General features: G+C 43.9%; 1 protein-coding gene across 1 annotated transcript in view; it reads right to left on the reverse strand.

The window, feature by feature from the left end:
* Positions 1-14,696, reverse strand: part of SGCD (sarcoglycan delta) — a 401,431-nt gene that overhangs the window by 139,240 nt on the left and 247,495 nt on the right. Inside the window, exon 5 of the mRNA XM_046000930.1 lies at positions 14,465-14,584. Within this exon, the coding sequence (XP_045856886.1) occupies positions 14,465-14,584 (120 nt within the window). The remainder of the gene's footprint in view (positions 1-14,464; positions 14,585-14,696) is intronic.

Consider the following 14,696-nt stretch of genomic DNA (forward strand, 5'->3'; position numbering starts at 1 on the left):
CTTTAGGGTTAAGTACGTAGGTGCTTAACAATGTCAGTGAGTTCACAAATGCCTTTTAAGTTCTACTTTTACTACAAGATTATATAAATAAAGGAATGGCTATCATCCTCTAGGACAGGCATAGTTTATGCTGTTACCAAGAGGAAATGGAACTTCCTGTTAGGGACGTCTTCTCCAGGCTGCTCCCTCCCTGACTTCACAGACAAAAACAGACCATCGCACTGCTCTGAAGAGGAGACAGAGATTCCAGTTCTACCTGGGTCATTTGTCTTCTCCCCATGCCAAAAAGCCATCTCCTGCAGAGCTCCTATCTTGAGTTCCTGGTTTCTGCCATTTCTTTGGGGCCAAGTCCTAAGTCAGAGAGGCTGCAGGGTGACCCCTCCCTGCTGACTAACACAGAGTTCCTGCTGTATGTATGGCCTGACATCAGGCACTGTGGAGGGCAAAAGAATGGGACCTACAACGTGGAGAAGGACATACAACCTTCCAAGGGGTGGAGAGCACAGAACCAGAGATACTTGAGTTTATTTACAGTGGGACCTCAGTGGTCTCTATACCTTCCCCCTGGCCCAAAGCTTCTCAAACTCTGTATTTAGGGCCCGGGAATTCTTTGTGGTGGGGGCTGTCTTGTGCATTTCAGGCTACAGAGTAGTATCCCTGCTCTCTTCCCAGCAGATGATGGTAGCAACCCCACCACCCATGTTTGTGACCACCAAAGATATCTCTAGACACTGTCATGTATCTCTGGGCTGAGGCATGGGGTTGAAAAATTGTCCATGTTGAGAACCACTCTTTTCTCACTATTGTGTTGTAACACCCTCCCCCTACCAGCTCTGGGCTCACTCCACCCCCAGAAATAAATGACAGAGCTCCGCATGAGACAGGCGGTCCACGATATTAAACACGGATGACATGCTATGAATGATGTAATAGGATATGAGGCAGACATAGCTCAGAGTTTGGAATCATGTCTGATTCTTGTTATATTCTAGCTAAATCCCCAGTTTAACATAGTGAGTGTTCACTAAGCATTAATGTTACAACAGCAGCCACTGCCGCCCCCCATCCCCAAGATGCCCAGGATTCACAGAGAGACAGAATTCAGTCAGTCTATGAAGTCTGAAAAAGCAGATTTTACATCATTATTTTCACTAATCGTTAACTGAAATATAGCATTTCCTTTGATTAGGATGTAGAAAATGATCTGTAGTAATTATCACTCTGGGACTCTGTCACCAATAGAAATCACAGATCATCTCCTATCACAGTGAAGTTGTTGCACACATCTCAAAACATCATTTATACTCATCATTACTTTGAAATGATGGTAATTATTCAGCCTGTAACTAGATCTTTTTAGATGTTTTAACAAATACCTAAATTATCATATGACAAAATCGTATTTTATATGTTGATAACTGTGTGTCATTGGCTTTCTTTGGTCATCTGGTATAATGGGTTAAAACAGAATTCTGAGAAGAGGTCCAATGTTTTCAAAGGGGTCCAGGGCAGAAAAAAGAAAACCCATGCTTTAGAATGAGCACCTATCAGGCAAATATTCAGAGATCATAACCAATCTCTTAGAACTTTCTGTACCATCCCTAGTGGTCTTTGGCAAAGGGCCATCCTCAGAGCAGTGGTCTAACCACTGCCAACAAGAGGTATGAGGGGGGGTGACTTACCCCACTGTAGGGCATGACATCAGAGCAGAAATAACATTCTCACTGTGTAACCTCAGATGGGCAGTTTTATTTCCACGAGCTTTCAACTCTTATTAATCTCTAAGATGGTGATTTCTTTTCATTCTTCTCCCCCCGCCCCCAACGTGAAGGGTGGTTTTGAGACTCAAATAAGATGGCAAAACAAAACAAAACCCAAAACCAGAAAAATCCTGTGCAAGAATTCCGATCTAACTAAATGCTACTGTGCGGAAGGGAATTATACTTTCAGTTCCCAAGGACCGTGTCAGCTCTCGCGTCAGCTCGCTTGTGATCTGCGGTAGCAAAGATATCCCCCCACAATGGCTTCTCACACTTGGAATTGGTCTGTCTGAGGATCACAAAAGGAAAGAGGGCAGGAAGAAGATGGACAGAGAAAGAGGAAAGGTCTCGTTTTAACAACCGGTCAATTCAACTCCCATATCGTAATTCATTTTGTATCCCCAGCTGTTCAAATGACAGGACTCAGATTTTGAACTGGAGTTCAATTGCCAGGCCGTCCTGCGAAAGTACGAGTGACTTTGGATGTTGTCTCCTCCCGGTAAGAATGGCTTCCCCTGCTTCTCTGAACTTCACCCACTGCAATCCTGCAAGGGCCAAGTCAAGTCTCTACTTCTCAGGGAAGGCCTCTCCTTGGAAGGTGTGTGGCCCCGATGTTCTGGGCCCCTTTTTGGGTGCACAGCTGCGCACATGAGTGTCTCTGGTACATTTCTCGCATCTAACATTCTAGTGTAAGTTCCCATCCCAAGGCAAGGAGAGACCACACCTTCTAAATCCAAGGCCCTGGCACCCTTCCTTGCTCCAGCAGACATCTGTGATCTGAATGTGCTAAGGAGAGACATATTTTCAGAGTCCTGGGAGGAAGAATGAGGCCAGAGGAACTTGCTCAGGCTCTCATGCAAGGATGCTTTCATTAAACACAGCTGAAGCACTAGAGCCTGAACACTTCCCAATAACCAGTCAGCTAGACAGATAGGAAGTTGAGAGGGAAAGTCATTTTCCTCGGCAGCTGAGATGCATTTAACAGCCAAGGAAGAAAAGCACATTACCTTCCTCCATAGCTCATAGGCACTCTGCATATTGATTTCATATCAGCTCTCTCCTTTGTTTGGTTAAATGCAATCTCTGCCACAAGCCTATGATACAATACAAGTACTTTAAATGTGCTCTGACCTCTGATCAGCTCCCATCAAGCAAGTTAGTGGGAAGAACAATGAACTGCCTTTAGAATTCATCGGCCATGAGTGAGCTCTGTCCAACCGGGACAAGCCTGCCCTTCCTCATATACTCAGCCTGTTTCCTTGGGGAGGAGAGGAAAAATGGGCAAGGTGAGCTGTCTGGGGGCATGGAAGGTCTTGCAGAGCAGGCTGCATGGCTCTTTCTTTGGAATGTCTTTTTGAATTAAACCTCCCAACAGAGACCTCACAGATGTGTCTGGTCCCATAAGCTGTGGATCTGTCCAGCCCACCCCCCCCCAGAAGCTCATCCTGCTCACGCCCTCCTATAAATTGTGAAGCAAATCCCATCACTGCCCTGTTTGAAGCCCTTCAATGTCTTCCCATTATCCTTACGTCTAAGTACTTTACTAGGACACATGGTGGCCACGTTGACAGTATGGTTTTATAGTAGCTGCAACAGATACACACAACTCCACAATGTTCCATGTACATGTAGCATTTATTTGTATATTTATGCAACTTGTACAATGCGTGTATGTATAGCATACACACATATGCCATGTGACCTACATACCAAAATATATACGGATGGAACAGACATGAACACGTGTATTTGTTGCTACATAGACTATCTGTTATATCTGTATATCTGTTAAAAGATATACAGAACTGCACACTTTAAATGGGTGAGTTGTAGGATATATGAATTACATCTCAACAAAAGTACAAAAAAAACAAACCAAATGAAGGCTCTGAAGTCTGATTATCTCGATTTGCATCTCACTTCAACCACTGAACTTCTACACAACCTTGGGGAACTTGCTTCTGCATTGGTCCGTTTGTTCATATGTACAATGAGCATAATAATGAAAGTAATCTTAGAGGGCACATCTTGAGAATTGAGTTAACCCATGTAAAGAGACTCCAATGGTATCTGGTAGGGAGTAAGCATTTAAGAAATGCTACCTATCATAATTACAGCCTGTCTCTTTTCATGGCTGGGCACACTGCTCCTTGACCTTCCCTCCCCGGCTGAGCTGGAGTTGTAAAACTTCTTCTGAAAGATCCTGCTTCCCCAGGACTTTGTACATGTCCCTCCACACCCAGCCTTCTGACCCCATTTCCTGGAAAAACTTCCATTTATCCTTCCAGTCTCAACTGAAACATCATTTCCTTTGGGCAGACTTCCCTTACTAGCAAAGTGAGGTTAATAACTCTTAATATTATGTTTCCATGACATCTGGTATTCTCCCATGACAAGTCACATTCCTCTCATGTAAATGTTAACAACAACTGTCTTTCTTGCTTGGCTATGGAATCCAGAAAGGTGGGGGGGTCACCGTGATCCCTGGGTCAGCAAATCAGCTGGCCACAATAGGCGCTCAATTTGTTGAATGCAACAGAACTTAAATGAGAACCGCCTACACCAAGGCATATATAATGCCAAGAACCTTCCTGCTGAGGTCACTCCCTTTCTTTTTTTGGACCCGGGAGAGTTCTTGCATCATAAATAACTCCCCATTATCGAAGTACACTTTTCTCTTCTGCTCACAGAATCAAAATTATATGAAATACTTCCATTAACCATTCAGCCACATCCTGCATGGTATACTGCTGGGAGGGGAACATCCTGGCCAGGCTCCAGCAGAACTCTGATGTATCTCCTTAACTCAGACTTTGGGGGCAATGAGCGATTCTTGTCTATGCTCGGCTGATAATAACAATCTCTTCCCCCAAAATAAATCCCAGTGTGCTTATTTGCTGGAAAAACACAAAAGTAGCTCACCCCACTTCCTCTGTGGCTCTGCTGACCCTGCCCTTGGCAAGGCTGTGGGTCATTCCCCTGAATCTGCTAAGTCAAGCCCCCTCCCCCCTTACACTTTCCCTCAGTTTCTCCTCCGGGAAGTTCTCTGGGCCACCTCTGTTGGCTTGGTATCCTGCCCCCGTCCTCCAGTGTTATGGGGACGTCCTCTTAGCACCTACAGCAGCCAAGTGCTAACTTCTAGATTCTATTTAATTTCCTAAGAAACATTTACCGTGCTATTCAATATTTCACTGCATATGTGCTTTGACACCCTACTAGACTACGACCTATTTGAGATCAAGAGAATTTTAGGCTGTGTCCTTACATCCCCGCATCAAGCTTTGTTTGGTGATCGTTGCACAAATGGTGCTCTGTAGGAATGGGTATAAGGAACAATAGTAATGGACATTGATAATAGTGGGCACTTATCATGTGCTTAGCACTGTGCTAGGAACTTATCATATAGTAGACACAGGTACGCGTAATACCCTCATTTTAAAGATGGGTAACCTGTGGCTTTCAGAATGCAGAAACTGGCCCAAGGTTGTGCCATGAAAGCCAGGAGAGGTGTCCAGGCAGTCTGTCTCTAAACCCCATACCCATCTAACCAGGCTGCTGGCCTACCGTCACAAAGGGAACACAGGCATTTGCTTCTATCCTGTGCCCCGAAGGGTTCTGAATAATCTCTCCTCTCTCCCTCTTCCGATTCCTTTTGTTTAGATTCACCCTTGCCACCTTTACCAATCATTCCTAGGGAAGGCAGGGTACAAAAGGGGTTAAGATTAGAAGAGGAGTGCATAGCGAAAGCATAAAGCAAGGTGGGAGGGGAAGCCTAAGTTGCTGAGGGAAGTATTTTTAGCACTCTTTTCTCCTACTCAAATAAGCAGAATTAAATTCAAGTCCCTCCAATAAAGGAGAATGAAGTTAATTTCCTTCCCCAGTCTGCACACCGAGAGTTTCTTATTCACATTGTTATCTCATTAAATTCCTGGTGTCACTGTGAAACACCAACATTCCCCTTGGTCTCTGCTGGGAAGAGAGGAGGAAAAAAATCAACTCAGGTGACTTTTGGTTGAATAAGAATATTCTGCAAGAGTGAATATAATTAATGAGAAAGGCGACAATACATCTAGACTATATGGACAGCCTCTTGACATTGAGGATGTCCTGGCAGAACTTTATTTCCTCATTTGAAAATACTCTGCTCTTGGTATGAACTGCCAAGAAGACAACTCTGATGATAAAAACAAACCAACAGATGCCCGAAAGCACATTAGCTGTAGCTCGGTGGAGAATTTCAAGTCGTGTTGGTTCCGAAGATGAAAAAGCCGAAACATCCCCCTCCCTTAGTAAGTGCTGGAATTGGTTCTTTTGGAAGCAGCCAAAGAGTGAACCTCATCGACTCTTTAATCAAACTAGAAAGCTCTCAAATGTCCCCAACTGCCTTTTCTCCTCCTCCCACCCTCCTCCCCATGTGAGAGAGAGGGAGACAATGGCTCAGCGACTGGGGAGGTCTGCTAAGGCAATGCTGCGGGGACAGCTGGCAACGTCTACACAGTACGATGAATCCATCCTACTGATATTAAATCACATCTCCTTCTTGCCAAAGGGAAAAGTGTGTGGGGCCCAGCAAATGCTTTTGCATCAGGATTCAAGCCCGCAAGCTTAGGGGATGAAGGTGCACCCTGAACCGTGGCAGCTTATGATGCCTGTGCCCATGGGTGGCTGGGTGCATGAAACGAGGCAGTATAATCACCGAGGCTTTTGGTTGGGCTCTTTTTTACTTTTTGGAGAATTATGACAGTTGTACGCCAGTAGCATTTCAGATGAAACCCCATTATTATTTCTCTATTGTAGAATTGTGCTTTTTCTCATTAAGTAGCTCTGGTTTATGAAGGTTGGGGTTGTTCATCTGAGACTCTTTTATACTTGGCTTTCTCGCTACATTATTTATGGGAAATGTATCTTTATGATCGAGTACATTATTCCTGTATTCCTGTAAATAATAAACCAAGTCTGGAATGAGATGCTGGAGGAGAAATTTACAACAGGCAATTCTTTTTAAAATAGTTGGATCTCCTGTTGATTATCTCTGGTAATGATAACAGAGAGCAAGCAGAAAGAGGGCCCTGGCCAGTCCCAGGCTACTCTGACTTGTCACGCAAATGTCCCTATTAGACTGGTAGGCTCTCATCTCTCAAAGACCAACGTCTGACTTCCTCAGACTTCACCATCATGTAAGAGGCACAGTGTTCCATTTTCACTATAACCTGCCACCTCTCTCATGCTTCCTTCCACTCATGGATGAGATACTACAGAAAGGAAGAGAAACAGGGAAAGATGGAGGGCAAAGAAAAAGGGAGTGAGCTTGTTTATTTAGAACCATGCACAGGACCTGCGTGATTAGAGTCACATGGCCAACACCACCTAGCTGGTAGGTATGGTGGAACCAGTTGGTCACGTTCTAAAGCACTGAGTTCCTTGTCATGGAGAAAGGTGGAATAGATAAGAAAAAGCATATGAACATGGGAACATGGGATGGGGACCTCAACGTCTGAGGATGTCTCCAGGAAGGCAGTCACAGCCTTGATAAAGCAGTCCTGGAGGTTTGTTCAAAGGAAGAATTGGGCAAGGGGTTGTTTGGGGACTCTGTTTGAGGAGCATCTCTGAGTTCTTATTCTGGGATGTCCTCCTAGAACACCCCCTCTTTGGAGCCCCTGAGTTCAAGAATATATGGATGGATGGATGGATGGATGGATGGATGGATGACTCTTGACCCCCTGCTAGTGGACCAATGTCACTGGCATTTCCCACTGGACACCTGGCCTCTCCCTTAGGTGCTCAAGCAGCAAGATCCAGGGCATTTAAAGCTGAACCATTTCTTTTCCATTCCAAACCTGTTTTGTTGCTCTGATACAGTCGTGTTATCCCATTTGTCTGCTCTTCTCTTTCCATCCTGGTTTAGGCCCTTATGAATCCTCAATGAAAGCATAATAATATTCTCTTAAATTGGGTGCACATTCTCCCTCCCTCCTGTTCTCTATACAATCAGATTGGTTAGCAAACATTGCAGTGTTCAAAATCTTTCCATCTATTCTCGCAACAAATATTACTGAGCAGTTACGATGCACCAGGCACTATTCTAGATTCTGAAAAACAAAGTTCCTGCTATCATAAAGCTTACATTCTAAGGAGGAGGAGAGGATGAAAATAAGCATATTTTCACATGAAATAAACATTTTATCATCACCATGCATGTTGTGATATCTGCCTTGAAGAGGAATAAGGCAGAATAAAGACACAGACCAGGAATATGCAAACTTTTTCTGGAGAGTGCTAAATAATAAATATTTTAGGCGTTGCAGGCCATCTGATCTGTCTCAACTACTCTACCCTGCTGTTGTAGTGTGAAAGCAACCATAGATAATACGTAAATGAGCACTGCTGTGTTCCAACAAACATTACAAAACTAGGCGGTGCGTTTAGCCTCACTGGGCCACAGGCCTACTTTGCCAACTCTTGGTACAAACACTGAAATCAGGAATGTGCTATTTTTATAAGGCGGCTAAGGATGTGTGGTGAAGTGACATTTAAGCCATAAAGGGAGAGGTCCTCTATGCAGATTGGAAAAGAGCATTTTATGTGGAGGGAAGAGTAAACATAAATGCTGGGAGGTGAGAATATGCCTGGTGATGAAGCAAGGAGACCCACGTCTGTGCAGATGAGTGAGCAAGAGAATGAGAGCTTGGAAAGCATCTGCTGGTCTGCACAATTCCTGGGTACCATGGTCAGGCATGGCCATCAGGATCTCCTGTGGTTGTATGTTTGATTTAATGAATATTTTCTGGGTTTTGCCCAGTGTCCATTCCCTCTCCTGGAAACAACACCCCAATTTCCCTTTGGGCAATGGTCCCCTCCAGCTCATTCTTGGTCATTTCCAACCTTAGCTCTAGGTGAGATACAGCCCAGGCCTTGCTCACTAGCAAACTCCATCACTGTGGTCACAATGACTGATTCAGGTATGGGCGTATGGCCCACGCCAGTCTAGTAAGAGGAAGAACCCAGGCCTCTGTTGGATTTATATTCAGAAAGTAAGGACCCCTTCTGCTTTTGAAGACAAAATGCATGGTTGTATAACAGACCTCATAGGTGTTTAGAGAAAGGGAGAAACTGAATTGGGGTTACCTTATTTGAGCCACTGAATCTAGCCTGAAGCCAACTTCTGATGGATTTTTCTACCACAAGAGGCAACTGGTCTCCCCACCTCCCAAACAAGTGGGTCCTGACTGATGAACATGTGTTATTCCATTCACCAAGCAAACATTCCCCCTATAGGTTCTGATGTGTCAATGTGTACTCAAGGTCTGGTTCAAAACTTCCCAAGTAAGCAGTTATCTAGACTCTCTCTAGCAGTTTGCAGCCATATTCTGTAGTTCTAGTACTTTACTTCTAACCTTCTAAGCTGTCTGTTTTCTGCATGTGTCTCTCCTCCCGCTGAGGATAGAGAGCTTTCTGAGAGAGTGCAAACAGGGACACACATCTTTGTATCTCCATGATGCCAGCTGTGGTGATTTAGGGATTCAGGTATATATATATATATATTTATTTATTTCTAGATATATATATATGATGGACACACACCCACACACACACACACACACACACACACACACATCTATTCAATGAATGACCACCATGAAAAATACCCAACTCCTTTCACCATAATTATCAATTGCCAGGTTGCAACAGAAAGTTTCACCAAAAACTAATTCAAAAGGCTAAATGTATCATCTGATGTCTTCCTAAAAAAATTAGCATCAGACCACATGTAAATTTCTATAAATCTTCTGCTAATTTAAATGGCTTTAGAATTAATTAAAAATGTTTTTCAATCGATAATAATGTAACTCAGATAATTAGCATCAAGTAGTATCTAGAGGACATATTTGAAAAACTAATCTAAGAGTATAAATAGACCTAATTAACAATTAGAATAACACTTTATAATTACACTTTGTTTATGAATGCTAGAATGTCCAATTCATTGTTCAATGAAATTGGTCATTAATGAAAATCAGTTATTTTTCCCTGGTGTCCCCATGAAGTTGCCTCTTGGATGTGCTGACTTTTATGTTGCCTATTTTCTTGGTTTTTTTTTTTTAAAGATCATTCCTGCCCCATATTTAATAACTTTGTTCTGCAATTAAAGCTGAACAATATCATGCCTTATCTTGCACACTAACTTATACCCTTTTGGTAATGAAACAGATGGGCCTGACTACAGACTTGAATTTTCTTTTTTCTTTTTTAATATTTTATTTATTTGACAGAGAGAAATCACAACTAGGCAGAGAGGCACGCAGAGAGAGAGGAGGAAGCAGGCTCCCCGCGGAGCAGAAAGCCCGGTGTGGGGCTCGATTCCAGGACCCTGGGATCATGACCTGAGCCGAAGGCAGAGGCTTTAACCCACTGAGCCACCCAGGCGCCCCAGACTTGAATTTTCTTATGTCTGTTCTAAAGAGAACACTTTGCAGTATGGAATGCAAATCCCAAGTGTGGCAAAGACATTAGGACTACATAAAGACAGACAGGGCCCAGCACTTGCAGGAAAACAAAGAGACTAGAGGACCCAGGCACTAGGAAACTAGGAGAATGACAGCCCCTATCAGCAGAGTTAGGAAGTGGGCTCTGGAGAGGCAGGAAGTTTGCTGGAGGACACCTGAGTCCAACTGAACAAGGAGAAGTACAGGAACGACCTCTGTGCAAGAAAGTACAGGCTACTTGCTGGGAATTGAGAAGGCAGTTCAAAGCAAATACTGATGTGGGGTCATCTGAAAAGGAGCCAATGTTGAAGCTGTTTATAAGTGTGGGATTCCCCACAGACACGTGAAGAGGCAAACAAGGAAATGAGCCTGGAGGGAGTTCACAGCCAATGCCAAGGGCGAGTCCAGGTTACTTAACAAGGTGAAAGAAGGGCTAATGAGGGAAGCAGAGGAAAAATCAGAGACCTTGGAGGACTGTGGGAACAGTGGAGTAGCTAGAAGCCAGGAAGGGAGGAACAGCTGGAACAGTTGCCCCGTCCTCCTTCCCTCTCCTCGTGGTGCAGAGTTACTGTGGAGCTCAGGGAAGATGATCGAGATAGAAGCCACACGTACAGTGGGAAGAATGCCTGGACTCAGATCGTGACTCCACTGGTTTCTCTCTGTGGAACTCTGGGCAAGTTTCACATCACTCTGTGCCTCAGTTGGTTCCTTTGTACATGGAGGTGATAAGCCAGGGCTCTCCTACCCAGTGTCTCTATTCATGGAGATTAGTTTAGCATTTTACACAGAGTAAACCCTTAACATGTGTTAGCCATATGCATACTGGGACTTTTCTGGAGCAAAGTGATCAAAGCGGAGTCTGAACTCAATTGAAAGCTACCGGCAAAACTGGGACAAAGTTGGGAGGGTCTTAAGTCAGTGGTTTTCATGCCTGCACATGCATCAGATCACCTGGAAGGCTTATTCAAAGACAGCTTGCTGGGCCCCACTCCTGAGTTTCTGGTTCAGTAGGTCTGGGTGGAGATTGAGAGTCTGTAAGACTAACGAGTAGGCTAGAGCTGATGCTCCCCATTCAAGGACCCATACTACCAGAGCCGGTGTCTTATTAAGTAGAGGAAGAGACCCTATAATTTTGGGATTCAACCCAGGCCTTCAACCCCTCAATCATGTAAGTCTGACTTGAGAACACACATGCTAGCAAGACCAGCCTCGTGTGCACCTGGGGGAAGTGGGCAGTGTAGTATTTCTTGGCAACTCAAGGCTCTTTTTCTTCTGGCCCTTCCTATGTCCTGGAAATCCACTAGTCTAAACTTAATGGATACAGGAATACTTCCACAAGTTCTCTGCCAATTTCTGAGTACCTTCTTATGCAAACATAGAGGGTTTCATAAAATTTTAGAATGTGAAAGGTCCCCTGAAGCCCAAGTGGACCAACAGAAACCATCACCAACCTGACGGTTAGCATCTATAGAGTGCTTACTGTGTACCACTTACTGCGCTATTCGCTTTCCATACACTGTGTCATGTAGTTTTCCCAACCACTGTGTCAGCCAGGCATTCTTTTTTTAAAAAAAATATTTTATTTACTCATTTCGGAGGGAGAGAAAGAGGGAGAGAGAACAAGAGTGCACACAAGCAGGGGAGAGAGGCAGAGTGAGAGGGAGAAGCAGACTCCCTGCTGAGCCGGAAGCCTGATGCTGGGCTCCATTCCAGGACCCCAAGACCATGACCTGAGCAGAAGGTAGACACTTAACCCACTGAGCCATCTACGCGCACCAAGAGCCAAGCATTCTTATACTATGTCACAGCATAGAAGGACACCTAGAGAGGTGAAGTGACATCCTAAGGCCCTGGCTGATGGATGACAGAAACAAGGATTATTGGCCAATGTCAACTGCACAACCTATACTCTCAGCCACTCCGCTATGTGCCCTTGCCTGCTCTCTTTTCCTCAGGAAAGATGTGCATGTATGCTAGATCAGCAATTATGACCCACCTATACTGATCCTGCACCCCATATCCCTTGCCAGATAAAAATTTCCAGATAGTTGAACCTTCTTTATGAAGCATGACTTCTAGTCCCTTTGTCATACTATTCAGGATCCTTTGAGTGTGCACAAGGAAGCCACCATCCTGAAAACTGAAGAGGTGGGTGTACTTATCCAGAGAAGAAGGTAAACAATTGAGTTAAGCTACTATATTCTGGAGGCATTATCTTCTTAGGCTTATTCCTTATGATTTTCTACTGCCATTCCTACTCAACTATCAACAGAAATAACTGATTCCTTTCCATATGTTTCTTGTTATATTCATTCATTCTTCCACTCTCCCTTTTGTTCCACCCTCTTTGTTTTATACATGGGGAAACTAAGGCTTAGAGAGAAAAACAGACTTGGGTAGGGTCCCTCAGATCCTAAGGGTGTGAGTGAGGATTCACATCCAGCTACGTTAGACTCCACCATGAAATATGCATCCAGATTCAAACCTCCCAAGAGCCTGCTCAGTCCGATGACTCAAAAAGACAAACTTCTCATTAAGCTGAAAATGAAATTGCCTAAACTTCTCGTTCCACACCATATGGCTGAATCCCAGCTGACAGGAAGCTCATTTCTGCAACACACCAGGCTCATTTCACTGAGTACGTTGATGCGAGATTTGTGGGGTGGTCATTTCCTAATCTTTGTAGCATTGATAGCAGCAGCGGTATTTATCATGATGCTTCCTTTCTACATTTTTACATAAAAAAGCAAATGTTCCTAATGATGGAGAGAGACAGATTTTGTCCTAAATTGTTCTCTAAGTAAAATATCACAAGCAGACGCCACGACAACAACAACAACAATATCCACCTGCCTCCAAGCAACCAAAAACTACAATAACCTTCTAGTCCTTCGTCTACTCAACAGTGGGGCGATGGGGGGCAAGAGTTCTTAAATGATACCATCCTGGAGTTTTGTACACAAAGATTAAGCTGAAGTATTTGGACATCTGAAATTATCCTGAATCCTTCCAAAGATTCAGATTTTAAAGAAGCGAGGTGACTCACGAAGTGCCAACGCACTAACAGAAAGTGCAAAACCACGTTTGTAAAGAATGATCTGAGAATGAGATAACCACCACGTTTTCCCCTGGGCAATTATTCTACAGCTGGTATAGCAAAGTATTCTGCAACAAAAGGAGAGCCTGAAGTTTTTGTGTTTGTTTCTCCCACTGTCCCTTAAAACCTAAAATACAGAAAGTACCATTTCTACACATAATAGAGAAATAAGTGTTAAGGGTTGGCTAAGGTCTGAGAACTGTATTTATGTGCATTTAGGTGCACTGAGGCTGGAGTCCATGGGTAAGGATTTGAACAGTCGCTTGACCTTGGACAAGTTTCTCTACCTCATCAAGCCTTCGTTTATTCATCTGAAAATGGGACAAATTTGAGGAGGAAGAAAAGTATTGTGCTCTAAAGTGAAACATACCAAATTTCAAAACACCTGGCTGATACAAGAGGAACTCATTCAGCCCTAGGGACCACTTGAGATGATAGGTGTTCTTGGGTCAACCAAGCAGGAAAGAAAACCGGCTCAGCGAGGTCAGTATGTTGCCCAAAGTCACACAGCTAACTGGTGACAGAGCAGGGATAGGTGGCAGATTAGCTCCTGCCCTTGGACTCCTAAACCACCACACCACAGTGTCTCAGTATACAGCCACAGAAGACTACTTTGTTGTGAGCTCCCATAACAGGAGTCCATCAGTGGTCCCACAGATATCCCTGCACATGTTTTCAGAAGTAAATTCTTGGACCCTTCCACCAGAGCTTCTAATTCAGTGAGTCACGGTTGGATCTGTGAACCTGAACTCTTCAGAAGTTCCCTAGATGATCTTCATTTACAACCAGGTTTAGGAATCTCTGAATCATGTATATAGGTCTTGACTGCTTCTTCCAAGACCACTAGTCTGTGAGGACAGGATGTGCTCCCTTACACTTGTCAGCATGAACACGCATCCCTACAGGAAGCTCAGGGCTTGGAGTTATGCCACAAAAACATACAACCTGAGACATTTTCACAGTGGGGGGATCAAGTTCTGAGGTGAGGGGTGGGGGAGTTCATCGACCTTGCCTGAAGAAAATCCAGGTAATAGACCTAAATCTCTCTTCTAGGCACCGTTTTACTTTTCCTCTAAAATGCAGACATTGGCATCCAACCAATTAAAGGATTAAGGTTTTCTTACCTAAAACTCTTAATCTTTCAGCTCCTACCACCACTTCGTTGTTATCTGCAGAGAAGAGCAATTTTCCAGAAACTGTCTTTACTTCAAACTTTTTGCCATAAGCTTCTACAGCTTTTGGACCTAGAAGGGGGGTGAGGGGAGAGAGAGAGAGGTTAGTCTCATGGTATTCATTTACAAAGAGCTTTTCATAGAACACATACATATGATAAGACTCTATTGGACTTGGATGTAA

Source organism: Meles meles, chromosome 3 (genome assembly GCF_922984935.1).
Source record: "Meles meles chromosome 3, mMelMel3.1 paternal haplotype, whole genome shotgun sequence".
Classification (NCBI taxonomy): domain Eukaryota; kingdom Metazoa; phylum Chordata; class Mammalia; order Carnivora; family Mustelidae; genus Meles; species Meles meles.